The sequence below is a fragment of the Macrobrachium rosenbergii genome, chromosome 4 (genome assembly GCF_040412425.1).
Source record: "Macrobrachium rosenbergii isolate ZJJX-2024 chromosome 4, ASM4041242v1, whole genome shotgun sequence".
Lineage (NCBI taxonomy): Eukaryota > Metazoa > Arthropoda > Malacostraca > Decapoda > Palaemonidae > Macrobrachium > Macrobrachium rosenbergii.
The window spans coordinates 59,026,599-59,053,560 of record NC_089744.1 but is presented as its reverse complement, the minus strand read 5'-3'; the positions used below and the strand labels follow the sequence as shown (position 1 = coordinate 59,053,560).

The 26,962-nt window shown below is 33.1% G+C and overlaps 1 protein-coding gene across 12 annotated transcripts in view; it reads right to left on the bottom strand.

Moving 5' to 3' along the window:
• The window catches only part of LOC136834961 (RNA-binding protein Raly-like), a 732,807-nt gene that overhangs the window by 141,307 nt on the left and 564,538 nt on the right, over positions 1–26,962 (bottom strand). For all 12 annotated transcript variants that reach the window (XM_067097862.1, XM_067097884.1, XM_067097962.1 and 9 more), the window contains one exon: positions 19,358–19,465. In XM_067097862.1, the coding sequence (XP_066953963.1) occupies positions 19,358–19,465 (108 nt within the window). The remainder of the gene's footprint in view (positions 1–19,357; positions 19,466–26,962) is intronic.

Genomic DNA, 26,962 nt, shown 5'->3' with positions numbered 1-26,962 from the left:
GCTGGTTTATCACTGATTTATGTATCGCCAGTAATCGATTTGTAAACTTTTTTCTCCCATGGAAATCAGACAGATTTGTTAAGCTGGTTTACGATCTGACCGTATTTTTTTTTTCCAAATTCAAAAAATGCAACACTCATAATTTTCGGTTTATTCAACTTAATTTTTTTTTAAATCTCGATATATTACTGACGTATAGCCAATTTATTTAATATCAAACGTAGGCCTCGAACCTCAAGCCAAGAGTTGATTACCGACAAAAAACAGATGCAAATATACCTTTCCTCTGAATAAATCTACCATTAATGAAAAGTATTTCCAATTGGGAGTATCAACGATGCAATGGTTACATGTACAAGTAAAATGCTAGTGCAGTCCGGCAACATTATAATCTATTTTCACATAATTAGGTCTTCTAATTCATGTAACTACAAGATCACCACTGAGTAGGGAATCAGTGTTTCACCCTGAAAAACTTGATAAAATGAGAACAATAGTAATAATAGCAGTACACCAATTTTTAATACACCAATTATAAAATTTCCACCGATGGCTTTACATTTATGTGTCAATCTGCTGAAAAGTACATACAGTATTTTCATTCTGAATTTCTGACACTTTTATCAAAACATCTTCCAATTCAGTACTGAATTATTAATATATGAATAAGCATCTTAAGCTGAAAATTATTATAGATTTCTGAAGTTCGTTGCAGGAAAATAACCTCGAGGGTATAAACGTGGTTATGCATTATAATGTCGGCATAGAAATCGAAAAGATAACACTAAGGTTACTGGCATCCCCGCAATACAGACCCACTTCGACATCCAGCTTTTATACACTCATATCTATTGATTCCTTTTCAGCCATTAATTACTATCGAGGAAAATAAAAACGCCATGAATCAACGTCTATCAATGACCTATTGCTAATTATGCGGACTAATTAATTGATCATTTATTTGCAGTAAAAATGTGAACAAAGGGCTTTGGAGCTGCTGTAACTGATTTACTCTCCGATTGCGCAAAATGAATATGAATTCTTTCACATAATGTGAGACACGTTGGGCTCAAAGCTGAAAAGGGGACAGTTTCCGAAGCCTTGGAATGACATTACTCTCAGCCATTATCAGATGGACAAACATACCAGACCTTTGAAGTACTGAAAATGCTGGTTTTATGAAGCTAGGACCTGCTTGCTTATGCTCCATTCTTGATACTTACTGCCATTTTCTCATTTGTTTCATGTCATTTTGAAATTTTAGACTTAGTCATAAGCTTCTTTAAAAATCTTCAAATTACATTTAACATGTAGTTTTTGGAAGGATGAGGCAACAAAGACTAATGAAGAAAAAAGGGAAACACTGTTCATAAATGTTTCTATAGCTTTGATGTTTAAACATATACATAATACAGTTTCAGGTGATAAAGATGAAGCGTAATTATGATTATATATATATATATATATATATATATATATATATATATATATATATATATATATATATATATATAGATAGATAGATAGATAAACGCACACACACACATACACATGCACATATATATGCATATATATAGACATACAGTTTCTCTTCGAAGGAAAAACTTCAGACTAAAATTATAATCAAGCGAGGGCAAGAAAAATTGAGAGCAGAAAAGACCGGGTCTAATTTTTGAAATTCTGCCCGAGGTTAATTTCCATAAACTGTTTCAGAGTCATTTAATGCTGGGAACGGCTGTTTAGGCAGTTTATGTAATTATTTCAGGTGGAACAAAGTTAGCAACGCCGCCACAAACAGGTTCTGCCACGGGGATTTATGCCTAAGAAATCGTCCTGCCCAAGGAAGGATTTAGTATACTGTGCGCTCGTCGGAACAAGTTCAAGAAAATTATAGGAATTTGTAGTTACTTGACCTTTCCTTGGTGTTTTGAACGTTTTCCTCATTCTTCAATTAACTTAATGTGTTGCTTCTTTTCCAGTCTTATGTCATGCCTAGTAAATTGAGAGAGAGAGAGAGAGAGAGAGAGAGAGAGAGAGAGAGAGAGAGAGAGAGAGAGAGAGAGAGAGTCTTATGTCATGCCTAGTAAATTGAGAGAGAGAGAGAGAGAGAGAGAGAGAGAGAGAGAGAGAGAGAGAGAGAGAGAGAGAGAATTTATAATGACGCATCTCAGGTCTGGAATCGATAGCCCAATAATCAACTACACTAGAAACTTCTGGAGTAAGAAGAAAAATGTTTACACTTCAACCGTCCATCAACTTGAAGAATGTTTGGAGTGGATCGCAGTATACAATTAAGCGTAGTTAGACTGAAGTATAAATACAGGAGACTTTTGTGTGGTAAATGTCTTCTACACATAAAGAACATAAATGAATTTCTTTTCATTATTTTGAATAAAAATCTCATTAGCACTACTCCGTCAAGCATTTAAAGATAACTCCTATATAGTACTTTCCAATACATATACAAATCATATATATATATATACATATATATATATATATATATATATATACACATGTGTCTGTGTGTTTAAGTATGTATGTGTACACACACACACATATATATATCCAATAAAAGTGGTAACATTTAATGGAAAATGACGTCGCGCTGGTTGTATGTCTAGTAGAAAGTGTCTGTCATAGTTGTTTAGGGAATGTTAGAGATTATATATATATATATATATATATATATATATATATATATATATATATAGATAGATAGATAGATAGATAGATAGATAGATAGATAGATAGATATATATATATATATATATATATATATATATATATATATATATATATATATATATATATATATATAAAAACAACTATGACAGAATGTACTTTCTACTAGAAATATAACCAGCGCGACGTCAATTTCCAATGAATGTTACCACTTTTTCTGCATTTGTTTTCGTATTTTGTTTACTAAACTGAATGTTTATTCATCATGACGATTCTAAACTCTCTTGATAAATCAAACTAGTACAAAGTTTATATCCAGTCTGGCGTCATTCGATATGAAGTGTTGCCATTTTCCACATTAGCTTACGGCCTTGTCATAGGAACACTAGTCCTTCCGTAAAATAATTTTAATATCTGTTTTATACCCGTGCGCATTAAAATCATGCATGGTTACACAGACAGTCAACATGCAGAAGTCAATCATGGTCACCACTAATGGCCCCTTGCCACAGCGATGTGCGGAAATATGGTAAAAATGCTTGAAAACACACTTGTGAAACACCGTTTTACCTAGCGTTCATTTTCATTCAGGGCCAACAGAATTTAATAAATTTCACGGGATAAACTTCTTTTCGGTTCTAAAGGTCCTTCCACCATAGCCAGACTGCACTGTTTGGCGGAGGCCGCAGCAGGAAGGCCTAATTGCCTGGATGAAGTCGATGGCCAACAGCAAGTCCCTAAAATCCTTTGTACTGTTTAACCATTTGGGTCCGTAGCCACCTGGATTCGGGGAGGCCACCAGAGGACACAAGTAAGTTGTAACTGTCTTTACTGAAAATGGAAAAGACTCAAGAGATCTGAACAACAGGTTCTTCGCTGTTCCCTAACAATTAATAAAGATTCATGCAGTGAACTATGGTGAAAATCAAACTAATTAAACGATGTCTTAGGCCGTCTTATAATAATTTTTCCAACTTGTGTGTTTGGAAAAAGTTTGCGACTCTTATTACAAGGTAAAGGTGAAAACTCAATTTATATAGGGAGAACAAAGAATGAATATATGCACTTGAAGCCTGAGACACGGAACAGGGAATTTCACGAGTCTACTAAATTGAAAATTGCTAAGGACAAACAAACAAAACATAAAAAAAGATAAAAACAATATCACATCACGTCATATCTACATACATTCATATAAGTTTGCACCTCTTTTACAAAAAACATACAAACATAAACAGACGGAAACTCAATCATGCAATTATTATGAATATGGAAAAAATGAAGAGGCTGTCACTTGTGCAGTGGGATTCATTATTACGCTCCTCTGGTAAAACAAGGGCTTTTCCCTCACATTGTGTATTATGTAGTATTACGTGCCGCTAATCAGGAATATGAATACAAAATTGCAATATACTGCAATTTGACTGCAATACCAAAAGATTTTACAACTATCGTATTAGGATAATTATAACGTTGTAATAAAAGAGAGGAAAAAAAAAACATAATTTGCATGATTATAATCATGAAATAAATAATCACAAGGAAACTAAAAATGCAAAGCTGTTTGTTTTAGATCATCTCCATATGTATGCACTAAAGAAAGATTTTTATTACGGTCATCTGACACTGCCTAAGTACTGTTTATCGGATCCCCTACAGTACAAAAGAAAGCCCAGTAATTTCATTCAAGTACGTACCGTGAAGCTCAGAAAAAGCATGCACACACGGGCATAGACACAAACAAACAAACACACACACACACATATATACATATATATGTGTGTGTGTATGTGTGTGTATAATGTGTGTATATATACCATCTTTTATGATGAAATTAAGAGCAGAAAACGATTTGCAATGTCGACAAATATAATCGTCACTGTATCAATAATATATTTGTTTTTCATGTTAAAATCATTTTCGTTACACGATTAATATATGAATAGTAATAAAAGGGATTTTACGTGAATTAAGGCTTCTTTACTGGAATACAAAATCTACCATATCACTTTAAAAGACAGAATCATTAACCTTTAAATCATATGTTTATAAGTCTATTATTTCCTTCATTCTCTCCTTCCTCCCTCTTCTTTCTCTTTGTCTCATCTTCGGATCCTAAAAGAATTACAAAGTACTAAGATTTATCTTTCTGATAAGAGGAAGCTGAGTAAGAATGACCAGCCCGGTTGTAAATTGATTTCATTTAGTAGTAAAAACAAGGTATCCTATTTAAGTTTCCAATCTTTGGTAATGCTTACGCTTCTTGAGGTTAAACTTCTATCCTTTGAACACAGCTGGGACAAAGATCTTGAAGTTTCCTTTTGGCTACCGAAGGACAAATTTTATTTCCATTTAAATGAAATGTATTACAAATCAGGTTTTACCAATCACTTCCAAAATATCTATCAATGCTAGTTTAACGACAAAACTTTCATATATAATCTTTGCCTGAAAACTATAGGTTTCATATGCTTTTGTATATTTGTCAAATGAACCACTTCCAGATGTAATATAAGTGTAGCTTTTCATCTTCAACGGTTGATTATTAAAAATAGTGAAAATTAACAATAAAATCATTTAATGGAAACAAAAGATGGGCAATCAAATGCAGCCAATTACTTGGGAAATTGGCTTCCAGCCACTGATAGTGTCCACTGAATTTTTGTTCTTTCAATTAAAATTAATAAGCCTCGGTTCAAGGGGAATGCGACTTGTGGTAATTTTGTGAAGTTCTTAGGTTTTGTGTTTGAAAAACCGTCGATCTGAAAACTGAGCTCTACACTGTCCGATGGAGTGGTTATCCTTGTTGGTGAATGAACTCAGCAGATTCAGTTAATTCTCTACTTGACGAAGCTTGAAACTAACAACTTTTTTACGCAGATTCATCAGTTATTTCTTCCCTTCACATACAAAGATAGAGACTGTGAGAGATTTAACCACGAAATATTAACCTCTAGAAACAGTAAAACCCTGTATTTTACTGTGTGGATTTCTGTTACCAAGTGACGTGCAGTTAACCTGTTATTAGCTAATGGAACTACACATCTGTTTTTTTTTTTTTTTTCTGTCGCGACGTGCTATGTCATCTCATATCGACAAAAAGTCACTGTCAATAAACCTTTGGCAGAATTGCGTTTTTTTTTCTGGGAAAAGAACACAGTATAATACGCTGTACAAATTCCTCGACCTGATACGTTTCACCGTCAAATTGTACAGTTCTGTGGAACAACTGCACAAATCATGTTATTTATAGTGTGTACGTGATTTTTAAAGCACGCACATGTTCCTTTTGTGATAGTAACATAATAGTGACATACCGTGAATATCATCGACGAATATTTACAGTAGTCTATTACAGAGCACTAAGGGAATAGAATATAGTGTGCAAATTCTTTATTAGACCCACAACAGGACAATGAAACGGAGTAGGATAAATACATTAAAAAAACGGTCGACTAAATGGCTGAGCAAATGATAAAAATGTCAGAACAGAATATTCGGTTCTTATTTTATTTACGAATTCTTTAGAATGTTACGAACCTTAACAAAAAATCCTCATACTATTCAATAAATGTGCTTTCTTTTTCCAATGAATACAATCCTTGTAATAATAATAACGCCGAGACTGACATATTTCTGAACGGTATGTGCATAAGAAATACATTTTCATTCTCCAGATTTTTTCATAAGAAAATGACATGAATACTGAGAATTAAGAGCTTCAATATATCGATTATACTTATTAATGACTGATACGGATAGCGTTATTTAAAAATCAATATTTTACATGAAATCTCAAGTGAAGTGTTCAATTTCAGGTTTCTGAAATATACTGTAGACTGCAAAAACATTAAGCGATCTGCAAACGGATGAAATCACGAAGAAGCCCATAAAATCAAATTAATGATTTTCGCAATTTCCGCAACACGAAATTTGTTGCGAAATATCGGTTATCCAAAATGATTATACAACGATGGCAATTTCAAAAAGCTTTTGTACACTAGGCCGTAATTACTTGTTACACAGTCGGATACAATATAAGTCCTTGCAAAAGATTATAACCGACAATGGATTACTAAATAAAAAAAAAAAAAAATCAAACACGCTAATGGTAACAGACCCACTGGGAGACCTTTACAGTATAACGGGTTTAATGAGGAAGTGTGCAATATTTACTGTAAACTACAAAGGATATAAAAAGGTACCCTTTTGCTTCATGAAAACAATAGTACCCTGCTAATAAATCATATTCCATCAATCAGAGATCAAGTGCGTAACTTACAGTGATGAATTCAGAGATCAAACAAATCTACAAGCGCTGCTGAGCAGTTGCGCTAAGGAATGGTAATATAAAATTAACATATGTGCAATTAACTTCACTTAATCCAAGAAGGCATAATGACAGCCTCGAGACATAATGGCATTACGAAGGTACTGAGAGGAAATAATGTTACTTCGATATCGATTATATTGGTGGCCTTAACCTAACATAAATTTCCATATTCCTGGTACCGACCGCAAATGTAATCTTGTTGAAATTATGAATACACCTTGATTTTTAATAGAGCACAAGTTACACATTCATCAGTGCGGGTACAACTATGGTTTATCTTTTTAAATAATAACAGCATTTTTCATCGATTGACAGCCATTTCTAGGTATAAACACTGCAGCAATATATGGAGCCAAAAGATACTAAATGATGCCTCCAATATTCACATCCAAAAACGGTTACCATGACAGGCGACCTATAACTCAAAATAAACCACCCTGATGATTGAGCTGATGATGAAATTCTTATGTTGTGGCTACTATAATATAAAGACTAAAATACACTCCAATTAAACTGACATGTATGGAATGACGAAAACATTAAACTTTTAACCAATCTGGAGAACGTTATAATTACTAAATAATCTAGTTCACGTGATGAGTTACAAAAGCCTCATACCATCCTTCTTCCAGAACCACGTCCTTGAAAATTTTTTAAAAATCTACTGTGGCACAGAAACCAAATTTCTAGGATTTGGATCAAACGATACAGGTATCATAAAAAAGAAGTGTATAATGTTAACTAATGATTGTTATTGGTTAAAAAGATAAAAATTTTATTTGACAAATTTGTAACAAATTCACTGATAGTCACTTTAACTCGAATTTATAAATTAGCATAAAAGCGTAAGAGAGGAGGGTACAAAAAGGCTACAAGTCACGAATTGGTAAGGTATCAGAACTGCATCAGCAATATACCAAATAAGATCTTGATATTCTGTTGTCGCTACATCTGCCGCGCAAAATAAAGAAGTCTTCAATTTCTGCATCATGATTTAAAAGCTAACTTGGGGAGCAATGTAATTTTTTAAGGTAGCTTGACAGTCCAACTTTCAAATTTATTAATTATTTTCCATTTTACTGTTCCCATAGAACCATTACTATCAACTCGCACTGGTAATCGATGCATCAAAGGACGCCACATTTACAAATTTCATATTCTTAGCACCGGAAGCATATTGATCCCAACGTATTGATGCAACTACAGTTCCCATGATCATTGTAAGAATATCCGCAAAGCCATCTGCCATGGATCTGTTTCCAACATAATGCTAGTGAACGATAGTAACTGCTGCCTGGCGCTGAAGCCTATTTACTGCGGAAGGAGTACGTTGTTATAAATCCACCAAGTTCCACGCACACCATGAGCTGTTATGCTCAATAAAGCCATTCGTCCATTCACCATACTACATTGACAAACAATGAGAAAATAAGTTGGTTACTACTATAATTCCTGCAGTAGCAATATTCCGACAAACTTAAAACACTGGGAGAGAGCCCCAAGTGAATAAAGCTTACCAAATTTAGACGAGCACCTTTTATTATTGCTTTCACGATACTTTGCTTTTACATGTTATTTTCTTAATCGACATATTGGAATCAACAATAATCAGAAAGAATTATCAGTCGAAGCAGGCTGATGTAATGAAGGTAAATAAGAAAATGTATTTCACTCTACTATGATAAATGAAGAACATAATGTTACATGACTTTCAAATTTTCGATGCATCTTAATCCCTCTAAGACTCGAATCATAACGGTTTTGGAAAAAACGTTACTAATGCGTGGCTTGAAAATGAAGACAAACTACAATTTCACGTCTAGACCACAAAGCTAACTTCCTTATGAGAACTACCACCATCAAGTCTTATAATTTATTGTGAAAAGGAAAAAGTCCGAGCAGTAAACTCCACATTCAATCATATCGACATCGTAAGGTTTCTCGGGGAAATGAACATCTACTTGATATAACTTATATAAGATATATAGTTTTTCAAATGGAAAAGCTTACATCACAACATTACACCATTTTCCGCACCTTTTCTGTAATGAAGATGCCTCGAAAACATGTGTTTATGACCTTCGCTGGAAGAATTTCCAATCATTCGGCGCTAAGTGGCCTGTTTTGCCTTATTAACTGAGCTACGACCAAAGAAAATAGAAAATGGCACTATGCAGTTTTGATGGTATCTAGTACACGCTTTTATCAAATGCACTAAAAAGTAAAAAATTATTTTTGTTTACACACCAGGATTTTCTTACAATCGTAGCATTTCTTTCCATGTTTGGCGCTCACGCTTTTGTTTTTGAAGGCATGACTGATTGTAAGAAAATCCTGGTGTGTAAACAAAAATTACTTTTTAGTGCATTTTAATAAAAGCGTGTTTAGTTTTTTTTTTATTTTATACTTTTTAGTATTAACAGAAATTGTAACCGAGTTATGACTGTTGCCAACGAAACTGAACGTGATATTCTATAGTATCCTGTCGAGTCAAGAAGGTTTGAAAAATCCGTAGAGTTATTAACTTATTCTACGAGTCAAAGAAGGGATGAAAAATATGAAGAGTTTCATACAAATCCTGAGATACTGGGAGAAGTCACTGTATGGTCATTAGAGGTCACTGCTGATCTATTTATCATGAAAGGTTGTATTGTCACTGGGATCGAGTAACCATGCAAAATTTCAAGTCCATCACATGAAGGGAACAGGTCGAAAATTGAGTTACAAGATTTGACTCGGAAAACAAACAAACAAACAGACAAAAAAGCAAGCTAAATAACAGCGTATAAAAAGGAAATCGGTAAAGAGAGAATAATTAATCTTGTTTCTCTGTGAGAAACTAGATTAATTACTATGAGATGTCTAAGGCTAGACGAAGGCAAGAGTCTGGAAAAGGATGATTAACTGGCAGATCCGAGACAGTGGGAAACTTGATATGTTCTTCTACAACGACAATAATACTGAATGTTAAAAAAATCTGCCTAAAGAATCGAAAAACAGTACGTACAAAGAACAATCACAGAAAAATTAATTCTTTACTAAAAACTATGATAAGTTGGATTCCTTCTGTTTATTATATTATAAATTATATAACAAGTTCACTGGTCATTTTATGAATGTCATTACTCTAAGACGAGGTGACCCATTGCTGATACGGCTTTAAAAATCCAGGTAGTACAACAGTTCTCAATTATACTTGTCCTGAATTCTATTTTTTACAACTTCCAAGTCATCAAATCCTAATACCTCTCGAAGGTTAATAAAAGATAAATTATGGCATTTACTAGTTTCACATCCTTTATTTTATTTAAGCAATTATTACTGGGAATAATAATGTATAATTATGCAATAAACGTTGCCATATTTATCTCATGTGCCTGGCTCATTGAATATTACAAAAATTAATGATCTCTTATTCATTCCTTATGAGCTAATCCGATCTTTAAAAGGGGAGGAACACCAGTGAAAATAGATCAAATGTATTTTTGATTCCGATGAAATTTTAAGGTTACAAAAACATTCTTTTATTCTTGTGCATGGGGTGTCAATTAGTTCCCGGCTAAATACTAAGAAGGAAAGCACTAATTATAATAATAACAATAATAGGGAGGTATGAATTGAGAGCATATTTCCTTTCATCATTTACTGGTAAACTAAGACAATATGAAGTTCCACCATTTTTTTTTTCACTGGAGATAAATAAAAGCATTTTAGGCAAAAACGTTCCCTCTGTGAAATTCCCCAATCACTCATCTACATAATTCTCCATCAGCTACAGGATAATCCCCTTCCACATTAATAAAAGATCTAAAGTACAAAATCGCTTCAGTAAACACCAAAAACGGTTTAAGTATAATAAATTTTAAATTTCCCTAATAGAAAACCGCCCAAGCTGCATAAATTTGTTCTCATTTTATAGCGCATAGAATTTACCATATATATTTTAAAAAGCTTTTTAAATCAGCCTTTTGGTTTATTTGTTTAAACGCATGTTTTTCTGAATACTGTCTTACTTGTACCGGTAATTATCATAATTTTGTAAACATGAATTATCTGCTCTATATTTGTGTTCCGAATTGCATAACCGTTAGCAATCGTTTCCATCCGTCATTCGCTTCTTAATCATTTCAGTTTCATTATACATACATACATATATATATATATATATATATATATATATATATATATATATATATATATATATATATATATATATATATATATATATATATATATATATATATATATACACACACACACACATATATATATATATATATATATACTATATATATATATATATATATATATATATATATATATATATACTCAAAATATAATGCTGCTTTATTTCTACGAAGAATTATTGTTTTTCCGTGAGAAATATACTAATGAATAGAAGTTCTTAGAGTTCTTATTACCTGCAGAAATGATTTTTCCTAGAAAAATTAAATTTTTAATTAATTAGTACAATAATCGTTATTTTTAGTCATTTATGTGCGGTGACCTTTTATTAATTTACTGTTTTATATATATATATATATATATATACATATATATATATATATATATATATATATATATATATATATATAGAGAGAGAGAGAGAGAGAGAGAGAGAGAGAGAGAGAGAGAGAGAGAGAGAGAGAGAGAGATAAATTAATAAGAGATCACCAGACATAAGGTGATAAAAATTGAAGATGATTATTCTAATTAATTATAAAATATATTTTGTTTTTAGAAAAAAATATTTCTACAGGTAATAAGAATTCTAAGACCTTTTATTCATTAGTATATTCCTCACAGAAAAAAAATTCTTCGTAGATAGGAATATACGTTATTTTTGGGTGTGAATGACGAAAGATGAAATACACTGAAAGAGCCTTTCTTGATATTCACCCTCACAAAACAAATAAGGCAAAATCCAACAGTCACTAAAAAGGTAAACTTGGAAGGCACTTTCAGCAATCATTTTCATAGCATCTATTATAAAAATAATTCGAAAGAAAACTGTTTCTCACTAGTCATCAAACAATGCGGGGACAATACTAATACCAAATTAAATAAGACCCGCCTTACTTCAATTCCTTGTTTTTCAGTGTGAACAATACAAAAGACAAACAGACGTAGCGTAAACTTCACGGATGTTCATGACGAAATCCTTGGTTTCAATGCTTGGTTATTGCAGATACCCACTCGCGGAATATGACAACTTTAATGCCTTTGGAATTAAGTTACTGTCCAATAAGATTAAGCTGTTGTTCGCCATGTAATTCACACCTACATGCGACGGACCCAAATCACTGTTCCTCCTGGGTTCCCAGGTCCATTCTCATCTGGACTAAGACCACAGATGCTATTGCCAAAGTGAATGGCTTCTGTTGATCACTTCTTCATTCTAACATTATTCAATTTATTCTGTTATATCGATGGTTTCCGTAGCAATAGGAACAATAAAGTTATGGCTGATAGGATCACTGCAAATACCCGTAGCTGTGACATTTACATTGACAACTGAAGCACCGGCAGCCATAATAGTAATACCTTTATCTGTACAAGCGTTCCTATTGTCACATGCATCCCACACGGGCCTCATAAGTTACGGTCTCTGATGAAGTCTTCGATAGGGATACTATCTACCCGAGACCCTATGTTTCTAGTGAAAGCATAGTATGCAATCCTCCTGTTTGTCACTGGTATACTCAACTTCGCGTATTCCCTACATTTCACGAAAAGGCATCGAGTTTTTTACATTAGAGCAAGAATAAAAAAAAGAGCAATAATAATGGTAAACAACATAAGTCTTCTTGAATATGCTTATAACTGAGAGTTTTTTTGTCTTAATATTCAAAATACTTATATTAGTGATGAGGCATATTCAATAATAATGCACGTGCAAATCAACACGCTAACAAGAGTGCGACAGAAATACATATCTACTTCCCTTCGGTATGGAAACTATGACTTTGGAGCAGAAAATCATCACAAAAAATATGGAATCTAAGTAATTACACAGTATCGAAGGCGCGACCTGCATAACAACGAGATTTACCAATAAATAAAGTTGGAACCTGACTGTTTACAAAGTGACAAGGTTGCATAAGTTGGAAAATGCGATGAACTCGCTGGTACACAAGTTGTTTTTAGCCAATGTCTAGGTAATCAGGCTCCAACTTACAAGCATCTTGGTTTACTCTGCCTTGTGCTCGAAAACCCTGGTGATATTAATTAAATAAACAATCATTAAAAAACAGTGCCCCTGACGCTGGCCCTTCTTACGAAATAGAAGGCCAGTTCAATTACATATACAGTACATGCGGGGAGCGCTAAACTGAAATTTATACGAGGTGCTTCCTGTACCCATGCACACATATATATATAATCAGTAAGTTACAAACGTCCTTTAATATCCAATTCGCTCTACCTCGGAAATGGCGAAGGGGAATTTTTTAGTTGATAATAAGTTCGTCGTCCCGTGGGCTCGAACCAGCAAAGGACAAGAACTCAGGACTACAGTGAACGCATTAACCCACACGGCCCACTGTAGTCCTGAGTTCTTGTCCTTCGCTGGTTCGTCCCGTGACGAACTTATTATCAACTAAAAAATTCCCCTTCGGTAACATATATGAAAATATATTATTTCCGAGGTAGAGCGAATTGGATATTAAAGGACGTTTGTAGCTTACTGATTGTATATGAATCACGGTGATGTGATAAAAAGTCATATATATATATATATATATATATATATATATATATATATATATATATATATATATATATATATATATATATATATATAAATATATATATATATATATATATAAATATATATATATATATATATATATATATATATATATATATGTATGTATGTGTATATATATATATTATATATATTTAATAATACAGGAAATAGTGAGCTTTCGAAAACAATAAACATACAAATTATATAAAAAAAAATTTCAAAATAGAGATGAAATTTTTCCAAAATGAAATTTTACTAAAAATTCTCTTTTTTACATATTCAAACTTACTTATTTGTAGCACAATGTCCTAACAATAATTATGCAAACAATGCTACCCATACGCGGGAACATTTTTATGAACCTAATTCGTTTCTATATCTTGATGCTTATTTAATAAAGCAACATTACATTTCCCGCTGTTTAGATATCAGCAGGGGGTCTCGAGAGTTTAAGTGTTTACCAAGTAATCAGACAATAATTTTTCACTTTTGACAAATTCTGAAGCAAGTTATATTTATGAATTTACCTCTTTATAAACAACTGAATTTCAACGATTTTCCGACCCGTCCAGACGGCCCGCCGGTTTTCAGACGCTTTTCTGCTATGGTAATACTTTCATTTCGAAATATGAACTCTAAAAATTAAGGTGAAGTGATGTTAAGCAACAAATTTTTGCGTTGCTTAGATGGATGATCGCTAATGCCTGCTGCATGACTTTGGCACTTGGCCATTTCTGATCATAATTTGCGTACGTGGGCATTGATTCAGCCTTCTTTTTCCAAAAACATTTCTTAGAAAAGAAAGGTAGCAATGTCTGGACAAGTCCTCATCCCATGCGCAGAAGTGGGTTACGCGTATGATTAAGAAACCTATTTAAAAAAAGTGCTGAAACAAGCAGAACACTGGCATTCTGGTATAAGTAAACAGAAATATGTCACTTGTAGTGTTGAAATAAGTCAACAACATGACTGAGGTAATATGTACCAATGGGGGCCACAAATATAATTATGCACCATTCATAATTATGAAGGCACTGTTTCACATAAGCCTATCATAGGCAAAGATTATTTCTTTTAAGATGTCACTATTATTGACCTCAAGCATACAATGAGAAATAATGAAGAAGCTAAGTAAAACTTCATGGGGGCCGCAAATGGAAAACAAAGCCGTCAATGTGTGTGTGCTCTATGTTCATACTTGCTAAAACATTTGTCCACTCAAACATTTACATTCCAAAGTCGTATATGCATGCATACTGTCATAAATACAAAGCACCTACAGCACTAATTTTAATGTATTGGCTAATCCTCTTTTAAGAGAGAGAGAGAGAGAGAGAGAGAGAGAGAGAGAGAGAGAGAGAGAGAGAGAGAGTCCAGCATATATCAGCAACTAGACAATCTTTTAAAATTCAACCGTTATCCTGCCGCTCGCTGTTATAAAATATCAGAAGTTACGAGGCGTTTTCTTTTGTCCATCTTAACGCCTGGTTTCTTCTTCCGCAGCGTTGAGTGATGGCGGTTCAAACCTGCTTTTATTTGGGCTCAATCGCGCCATTTTTTTTACCCGCGCTCTGCCGCATCCAAGATGGTTACGATCGCGCCATGTTCCTCGAAGGCCTCCATTAATTTCCTCCGTCGGAACGATACTGATCCTCTTTAGTATGTTATGCTATGCGGATGATCAGTTTTATATTTATCCTTTATCGTGGCAATATAATTCGTGGAATTACGATTTCTTCTTGGTATTGCTCTGTCGTATGGACTCCTTTGGAATTACCGTCATCTTTTTGGGAATCATGAAAAAAAATATAACGAATCATTTAAGAGAATGAATCTCTACCGAAGAAACGTATATTTTGGATAAAAATATTTTCTAACTACCCGTCCAATAAACACATATGAAATACGTCTTTAAGTATAAAAATCATGCATGGTAGTGGATCTGACAAATCTCAGCATTTCTTTGTTACTCAAACTCATAAAACAAAACTGTTCCCCTGGAAAACAAGAAGAATAACCTGAATATTCTGTATTTCATTTGTAAAAGTATTACCTTTCCGTGACGCAGCAACACTTAACACCATTAAACAAACGCAAGTCAACTTGTTTCAGCTGTGTTTTACAGACTATCAAGACTCTCGAGAATGGATTATCGTCTGACTTGATCTTTATATACATGATCTGAAAATGGTCTTCAGAATTTGCTATACGATAAATTTAATAACGGAAATCAAATAGTCCGGTAAAAAAAAAATGGACATGCTTTTCGACTGTTAATAGACGAGAAATATTTAAGGTGCCTTAAAAGTGTAACATATAAACATTCTTTATTCTTCTGCTCAAAATATTAACAATACGAAATATTTAAAAATTTTAAAAGAGAAAACTAAGAAAACACCTCCGTTAAACAAAAATTATTTCAAAATATGAAAACTGCAGACAAAATAGTTTTTCTTTATTTTTAAAAATCAAGAATGAAGAAAAATATACTCTGAACATTACATAGAATATATTTACCGCTTAAATAAGCAAAATTTATAGAAGCATAACTAAGAAGAGAGAGGGCATACAAGATAACTTTCTTTAGAATTTAAAATAGGGAAATAGGGGAGGATGTTTTGTTATTTCAGCTCCTTAAGCCCGTTCCTTCAGCATATCAGAGATAAAATAAGGGTATGACGTAATATGAAAGTCTCCAGTACAAAATGGAAAGTGGCAGAACAGCTTGTATCAGCTTATGTACATCATTTAAAAAAACGTGACCTATAACAGGGAACTGACAGAACTTTCATTCACATATTCATTCGTGACATGAAAACATAGTGTTTATGGTATAAGATTCAAATGAATAATGCCGATCATATTTTGGCCAATACTTCATAAAAATATTAAATATAATCAAATAAAATTAAAATTAAAATTACCAATATAGATTCAGCAAACTCACCCTCAACGCCATGAAAAATAACTCATTATACGGCATTCAGTTTATGATCATAACATCGACGTTGTAAATATAGATCATATGATATGAAAACTGCAAAAGCTAGGGCTTAATATCCTTACGATGTTAAAGAGATACTGCAAACCAAATTTGACCGCACATCTATCAAAATTATATCTAAAGGAATGGCACAATAAAATATAACAGCCAAAGAGTTGAAGGAATAATGAACAGCCAAAGAGTTGAAGGAATAATGAACTTATTAGATAAAAGAAAGTTAGTTTTATTGCTATAAGAGTTTAAGTCCTTTATTCTTCTCGTATTTTCCTGTTACAAATGTAAATATAAAAGGTGTTGCAATATAAAAATACTAATACGGATTGTAATAGTTATCTGACCTAGTAAACTTTAAAAAAATTGACATTTTAATCATATCTGAGGTACATTTTCTGGCATGTTCATTCAGAGATAAAACAATGGTCTCATGTTACTTTTAAGACGGATGTGTCGCATTCAAAATCGAAACTGATGTTGTAACTAAACAATATCTCTTGTAGATGATTTAAAGCAGTAATTACACCAGATAAAAGATTTCAGAATTTAAGTAAATTTATTTAATTACATCAAACATCTACTTTTGTCATTTTACTATAACCATTCTGAAAACACTAATAGTTCTAAATATTCTTTCGTACAATTAAAAGTTATTTGTTTATAAACTTCCAATATTCTATGTAGAAGTGACGTCGTGATGTTGGATGTAATAACTTGATAGAACGCCTACGAAAGCTTTAAAGCTTTTAACTCAAGTTAATGAGATATCCGTTATACTCATAATACATTTGCTGCTCCGACTACGAGATATGATGAAAATCTATAAAAGATATAAGAGAAATATGTTTCAGCTTTATGGAATTGCTATCTGTCAAAGCGTTTGTGCTTTGCATTTTGATTCTATACAACAAAAATCTGATGAGATATTTGATGTTATTGCGACACATTTTTAATGGTAGATAAGATAACATTTGAAATCATCTTAAATAACTGAAACTAGTACGCAAAAAGAATGAAAATCAATATATATTCTTTATTTTGCAAGAAGTAACAATTAAACTATGCATATATGTATGTCAACCATTTGTTGAACATAATTAGGAAAATTTAACCAAATTTGTAAACTACTGAATCTCCTGTTAAAGGCATATACAAGGTAGGATAAATATGATACCAATTTAACGTACACTATTTTAAATTGTCGAGAAAACTACACGAATTTGAAGTGCATGATACTTTTTATTGTAGATTTGCAGTTCTGATTAAAACCAAAAACGTTTTCAGCAAGTCAAAAATACTGACATTCTCTCAAAAATGAAGTGGGAAGAGAACAAAGATTTCGAAATCTGATTATACAGGCGGGAGAAAAAATGGAATCATAAAATGATTGACGCCATCAGTCAAACATTCCTTTTGTTTTGCCGCAATTTTACGAGTCCATCCTCGCATATCTCCACGCCAATATGAACCCGAAATCTCATACACGGTTAGATTTGCAGGCACCATCGGTATTACGCGTGCAAAAATGAGTAGAATTGATTTAATTCTATGGAAAATTAAGCCAAATCCTCGCTCTGAAATTCGATGCATAATTATTCATGAAAAATGAAGAAAATTGTCCGGCGCGGGGATAGCGGCCGATGAACGTAACAAGCCGTGAATAATCTATCATATACATTGGACTCTCATTTGATTTCGTCCATAATGAAAAACAAATTTGGAGCGAGAAGCACGTTTTGAATTCTAACACCCGATTAACTGCTGTACAAAAATGAATTTTTTCTCTTTTCCAATTTTCATTGCTATTCTAGCCAATAAATGCATATTTATATTCCGTTATTCCATTCTTTACCGAGGATACGCACAGCATTAACTAACTCGTATCGGTGTGATAACAGTATATATATATATATATATATATATATATATATATATATATATATATATATATATATATATATATATATATATATATATATGTATATATAATTAATAATCGATAGAAAATGTTGTAAGTGGCATTACATAAGAATACTGTTATACTGGGATTAACTCAATGGGAATTAATCTAATTTTGCTATCTAAAACACATTTGCATTCAATGATAAAATCATCCCGATAGTGTTAAAAGTATGTTATGTTTGTTATGCATATTGGGAATTGACTGTGCTTTAGTTGTGGGGAATAAGTTTCAGAATAACTAAAAGAAGTAACAGTTTTACGCTTAACGAATGTGCAAAATGAATAAAATCGAAAGATCATAACATCACTAACCAAACAGAGGTGTGAAATTTTCATATAATAATTTGGGTAAAAATAAAATACCTGGCATTGAAAAGGGGTATGGGCAATCTAATAACCAAAGGTAGATCGGAATGAGGTTATGAAACGATGAAATGAGGTTATGAGTAGTCCAAGTCGATTTGACGCGAATGAGGTAAGGTCAGAATGGGTGAGTTGACGTCCTCCAATCTGCTGGGGGATGGGGCTCACTTGAAGCCATCTTTCGCGCCTTCCAATAGATGGCGCTTCTAGACAGTCGGTGAATCCCCAATAACTACCGGCATCTTCCTGCAAGAAGAAGAATACTTACCAAGGATCTGCCCAAAGACACTACGCCCATCCTCGCCCATGCAGGCTGATCGGGCATCGAAAGGATTGGTGAACTGGACAAAGGCGTATCCTTTATGCATACTGATTCCTGAAAAGACGAAAAACAAATACCATGAGTTTTAAGTAGCGGTGAAAGTTCATGCAGAGGCAGTTGTCAAATTACTTTAGTTATTTGTTAAAAAATTAAACGGTCGACCTTAACAAATATTATTTTACAAATTTACTTGTATATCCTTAGGGAAGTAATAATGACTAAAATATCGATTGTACTCAATTAAAAACTAACATTATTTATCCAATAACCCCCAAGAAAGCGCGGGGGAGTAACTTAAGAACAAAATATCGAACGTACAAAATGTATTTTGTGATATGCTGCTCACAGAACCTCAAACGGAACAGTGAATCACTGGACGTATGTATGTATATGTTTATATATGTACACACACACACACACACACACACACACACATATATATATATATATATATATATATATATATATATATAATTATTCTATATATATATATATATATATATATATATTTTGATTTTCTTTCTCTATTCGTGGTAGGTTAAATTTTAAAACATTACAAAAGCGAAATCCTTCATTAAAAGATTATATTAGTGAGGTTGTTTTGCTATATCCTTGTTCTTTCTGAAAGCAATAATTATTATCGAACTGTCCAAAATCACAAAATTATATACTATCATTAAAGATCATAAGAAAGCTCATCAGATATTACTTGCAAGATCATGACAGCATACATAAAATTATCTTATTCTGTAAATTCTCTTTTCTGTCTTTCTTTATTTCGTCGCCGTCTTCTTCTCCATCTCCCTCTAATTAATCTTTTTCTTCCGCTTGCTTTTCATTTTTTTCCTTCATCGTCACAAAAACAAATTCCTGAGTTCTTTAAATCTACTGGAACACCATAATCATCGCCGGACTGGATTAGAATTACATACGTGCGAAACCAGTATAATAATAATAATAATAATAATAATAATAATAATTTTCAGTATTGATATACTTTGCAATACAAGATCGAAGGAACAGAAAACTCCTGTTTCATGTCATTGGCCACACTCGAAACGCATATCTTTAAATAATAATCAATTTACTTGTAAATTTACGGAGAATTTCGAGGTTTTATACACTAACAAGGTGGATTCACTGGTGAACGGGGAACTGCTGCTATTCATAAAGAATTGAAGCTTATAAAACACCACAAAAATAGATCTATCAAGACATCTTTCTATATAAATGTGCCGGTTTAAAATGTCTGGTACTTTACTAAAAAAAAAAAAAAGGCTGAAAATCAGTCATGATAATACACAGTGAAGTATTGCCGTTGATGTGAAAACAATTTAAATTATTTTTCAAGAAATTGTCAGAATATCAAACCGATTAACAAAAACAATATTCATGCAATCTACAACGGAACAAAATAAGAGGCACCTAAAAAAGATCCCTGTTTGTTAAAAGAAGATCAATAAATAACTTTAATAAAAATTACAAAGAGATGAGAATATGTTTGGAATATTTCATGAAGAAGTCTGAACAAAAAGGAGGTAAAATATGTTCGTAAAGGAATAAACCTTTTCAGCTAGTGCAAAGCAAATTATAGCTAAGTTCGTAAAAGAGAAGTAGATTATAATTACTTTTAGCTAAATGACTCTTTATCAAACAGTTACAAAACAAAGAACATGATTACAAAATTGCGACGGAACCCACAGTTTTGGAAATACACTGCAGTGCAACATGACAGAGCGTAAAGAGAATTAAATAGTTATTGTGCATGAATCATCAAAAGCAAGTTATGCCCTTTCTTTGTTATGTAAAGGCGAGGAAATATCATAGCAGAAGTGAGAGAGAGAGAGAGAGAGAGAGAGAGAGAGAGAGAGAGAGAGAGAGAGAGAGAGAGAGAGAGAGTATATTTGTATGAAAACCAAGGTATCCACAGCCATATATATTATAAATATAAATGTATATAATGTATATATGTGTGTATATATATGTGTATATATATATATATATATATATATATATATATATATATATATATATATATATATTATATTTAAGGAAAGAGAGTGAGCACGAAGAGTTGAATGAACTCACTACGGAACTAGAGCCTGCAATAAAAGCAGCGGCGACAATTATGCGTGAATTTGCATCAATGTTCAGCTTCCACTGCTTCATAATACTGAAGTAAAAGTGACCAGCCGGATATCTTATCGGGTGAATAGCAAAGAATAGTGGCAGTCATATAAGAAACTTGAATAACTCCACACATTTACGGTGAATATATGAAATATATATCAAGTTTCATCCGGGGGTGAATAAAGTCCGGATATTCTTTTGTTTTCCCATATAATCATTGCAGTTGCTAGCTAGTAAATAGAGCACAAAGGAATGAAAGCAAAAGATAACAGGAATCGGGGCCCCTGCACTTATTAGTTTTAATTCCTCTCGGGTGGAAGTTATTCTCAAAGCGTAATGATTCGATATTAAGTGATATTTTGGGGTTCATATTCGTGAATATACAACAGTTCGGCCACTTGAGTACTAAAGTCTGCTAGGGTCAAGGCACAACGCGTCAGGCTAGCAACCTCACTCCTTCATATTGGCCGAGAAACCAGGAGCGGTAGTAACCTTTCTATTCCACTGGGCCGCCACCACCGCCCCATAGGAAGAAAATAGAGTATGATGAAATAAACAGATAGACAGATATGTCAGTAGGAAAGATTGCGTTTATACCGAGATAATAATATGCTTTTCAAATTTCTCAGCCAATCAACCCAAACTTGAATCATGAATAACAATAGCGGCAATAAAGCCAAATATTTTCTTTGGAAAACAATAGAAACGAATGAAAAAATGATGAAATCAAGTCTATTGACAAATGTCGAAATCACACAACACCTCGACAGACCAGGCACCAGAGGAAATCCACTACGGAATTCCAGCTTTTTAGAAGCTTAACGTAAATGGCGTATCGTGTTGGAATTCGAAGCTCGTGAGCTTTTGACGATTTGCAACGTGCATGAGCGTCCGAAAATGGGTACTGTAAGTGAATTAGCGCAGATCAATGGGAATAGTGTGGTTTGAGCTTAAATCATGTGGAAATATTTACTTAAGACTAAAACCCGCCATGAGTGTTTCTTTTTTTCTTGAAACGAATTAGGGGATCGTAGCATTATTGGTATATAAAAAATACATGTGATAAAATATAAATATTTCTAATGTAAGTAATTCTTTATGAAAACGGCATTTCTGGTGAATATGGTAAATTTTGTAAACCAGTCAACCTAACCTTTAAAATTGGGATAGTCTTTTAGTTTTTATCACAGTTAATAAACTTGCTGGTAATTTTGCATATTGACAGATAAACATACACAGTTGCCCATATATGACAAAACATATCCAAAAATTACAAAATGATATTCCTTTACATACGGTGTATTAGTAATTTGTTTCAATGATTTCCACTGAGGATAAAAATATAACTACAAATAGGATCGCAAAAGCTTCCAATACAGCTAGTAGAAACATTTCATATTAGATTACAGAGGCACATTCATAGAAACTAAACCTTAACAACTCAATTTTTTCACTGAAGATCCATTATAAAGAGGTATTTGACTTCAGTAAAAGCATTTTGAAACTGAAATATATGTAACTATACTACAGCTTCTGGGTTTACAAAAAACGTACGCCAAATGAGGAAAGAAATAAAGGAAATTATTAATGTAGCGTATTAACCATTCAGAGCTCCATAATACTAGTTAGATTATTATTTAGATCCAATACTTTTATCTTCTTTTGATTATTGTTAAAAGTTGCTGTATGCAAGAAATAACGATTGATTATTAACACTGATGGGAAAGAGTGAAACAGCAGTTGAGAGCAATTTGATTTTATTTTTTTAATAACTGTCTCGTGAAATTTTATTGGAAAAAATATATTCCAGCACAACAAAGAAGCATAAGTAACGTCAAATTCAGAACATAAGTAACGTCAAATTCAGAAAACTGATTGCGAGAGAGAGAGAGAGAGAGAGAGAGAGAGAGAGAGAGAGAGAGAGAGAGAGAGAGAGAGAGAGAGAGAGAGATCGAATAAAAATTTCTCATTCTTTTCATCCTCGTTCCGCCTGTCTATGTAGTGCATATTGCGAATCAGAAAAGTATCTGGCATATTTCAAATACTCTTCTATAAAGCCCAAATTCACCTATACCGTGTATTGTGTTCGGGCAATATCGCCTGCGCTTGAATTGTTTTTGCGATGGTTTTACCGTTGCATATAGAATCTGCTCTGATTAACCATTCCAAACGAAGCGTCATTGAGCTAGAAGCGGTGCGTTCCTGGTTCCCTTTTCGTACGTAAGAGAAAAAAAATATGAAAAATTTTGAAAATTAGACACTATTTCCCGGTTCTCTTTTCGTACAATAAAAAAGAAAAAATACTGAAGAGCGTTTGATCGATATTTGTTTGGCTTTTGTCTACACAAACGCAGGAAAATCACTGAAAATTATGCGCGAAATGACCGACTGAAAGTTTGATTAACAATGTAATCAGAATACGAGCAACGTAGGTTTGGTTATTGTCGGACACTTAACTATTCGAGTCTCTCGATTCATGATGTACAATGTTCATCATCACCGTTTATTGTCAATTAGCAACCAATAAAAGGATATTTCCGTTACAAATAGAAATATAATGAAATTCACGTGTTCTCCGCACACAGTGTTATCCTTACCGCATGCTACCAACGCATAATCCTTCGCAACAACAGACGGAATAGAATTATTAATAAATCAGGTATAGTGCCTTAAACATCAACCACTGACGAATATGACTTGGCTAATAAAGGTGTTTAAAAAATTCTAGAATATACAAACGCAAACTTGAATAGCTTTCCAATTTTAATGAAAAAGTTGTATCGTAGAGAATACAAGAATCTCAGAACTGTTAATCTTAATGATAAAAATAACTGATAATTCGAGTCAGTTTAAACAATCTACAATACATCCACGCACACTCACATCCCACACATGTATTCGCGCGCACGAGCACACACACTCAAAAACAATCCTACACTCACGCATGAGCGCCTCCACTTATCAATTAGATAATCGATTCATTGATTTTCGAATAAAGTCCCCGGCGAAAGTTTCAATGACTGTCTGTGGTGATTTGATTATGAATCACTGTTCGCGGCACAAGGGCCAATCAAATTTCCCCATCCAGTTTTAATCATCCAGTGTACTCGAGCAAAAGCCATATGAAATTTGTAAAGACTAAACGACTGAAGAATTGGCGAGCAACCAACAAAAATTTTAGAGTAAAATCTTTGTTGTGCATACGAGCTAAAATTTCTTGTAATAATAGCAGTCGTCCAGCTTCAACTATTAATATTAAATGACGTCAAGATTGAATTACACATTAAGTAAAATCCCATACTGTCATAATGCTATATTCTACAGAAGAATCGATAAACTGCAGCCAGACGTGATACCAAGGGTATAATCGCTACTGCATCCAATTACCTTGGAGAGACATCGAATCTAATGAAAAATAAAATTTACATCCAAGTCCAGAAGTCCGATATAGCTTCGATGTGAGATTCGTTGTTGAAACCAGTGGTGTAAGTATTTATGCAAGAGTGGGCGTAAGTGCAAGAGAATGTGGGGTTATCCGAGTTTCATTTCAACTTGCAAAATTATCATCAGCGGTGCGAGCAGATGCTCTACGAGTTGCTCTCTGCAGGGAATACGACGTTTGGTTCCCATTTGATGTTTAGGGTAAGACAAACTCAAATTTTGAACTGCAAGTGTACTTGTACAGAACGGAGACAAACATTAAAATGAAAAGGCTTAATAACAATTGGAAACACTATATCGCTTCAGAATTGCCACGTTTTAATATCAAATGTAACATTCAGGGTTTACACGTTGAAAACTGAAATGCTGAGTGCCCTTGTTAATATTCTGTAAAAAGCGTTAGGTGGCAATTTTCTTGTATTATAAATGAAATAAAAACGCACCAATGTAAAATATTGAATTTGTTTTCATAACCAAAATGAATAATACTTTTTCTCCATTTTAATTAATCAGCAGCTTGGTATATCTGATATTTTCAAGATTCCGACTGCAAAACAATTTACAAACTTTAGTTCACATTCAAGTTATATGGAATTCATGAAAACATCTAATTACTAAATTTGAAAAGTAACTGCCGTTTGTTTCACTCAAATTCACTAACGGTCACAGTAACATCACAGCGTTCTCCTAAAACCAAAATTGTTATACATTTTTAGTGTTATAACTCTTAAATACGATAACTTCAAGACTTGTTTGAGTTCTTAGCGTCATAAAAAGCATTTTCCTGGATGAAATGAAGTACTAAAAAAATCTTGACAATCAAGATGGCGTGAGTACGCGCAGACAAACCTCGCGTGGACCTAGGTTTAATGGACGTTATAGAAAACTGATAGAAGTCACTGAATATGAGCTAAAATGTAATTACGTTAAGCAGGAGAGGAATAGTGGTGTACGAAACGTAACGATTACAAGTGTCGAGTTTCTAGTATGTTCTCGTTTGCTTGCATGCAAGAATTATGGTAATGAAGTATTCCCTTTGGTTTAAGGACATGTTATTGATTTCACAATACCTTTTATTATTTAAGAGATATGTCGCGTCATAGGGCTAAGGCAAGTAATCCGATTATAAAAGAATTATAGTTCTAAAAAAAAAAAATTGGAATCCGATTATAAAAGGATTATAGTTTCCAAAAAAAAAAAAAAATTGGAAGGCAATATTACAGCACTAACGTTCTCACAAAAATCGAGAGTGACAAAGTGAAATAATCTATCAAACACCAGAGAAATAATACACAAATTATTTGGCTGTGCCTTTCCTGAATTACCACATTTAATTCGCGGCTGTCTCATATTAATAAACTCAACACCTTTTATAACCAAGGTCTTTTCTTTCATTATAAAAAACGAGTACACAACTCTCCCCAACCCTACAGTATGCTAAAAAAATTCACAATTTCCGATCAAAGAAATTTTTCCAGTGCTTTCCCGTCTTTGATCTGTGTTTCGGATATCAGTAGTATTATTTTTTTTACTTCAGTTCTGGCTCAACTCGATAATTTCTCTCTCTCTCTCTCTCTCTCTCTCTCTCTCTCTCTCTCTCTGACGGCATTCGGTAAAGTCTATTTTCCTCCTTTTAACTCTGGAACGGGATAAATCTATAAGGTTATGTGAAAATGATCTGTTATTCTCTTTTATGAGTGTGTTTGCGAAAAAGTACTTCCTGAAAATACCTCATTGCTTTGCTGTGACGATTAGTAAATCGGAAGGGTTCGATAACAGTTCTAATATTCTTTTATAGCACACAGCAATAGGAGAAATACAAGAGATAAATAATACATTCTTAAATCAAATATTTCATACACACGTATATTTTAATGAAAAAAAATTCTTATGTTACAATAATTTTCATCCTTTAAAATCCATTAAAATCGAACCTTCACTCTAACATTTACCTTAAAGCCATGTGCAAACTGTAGAGAG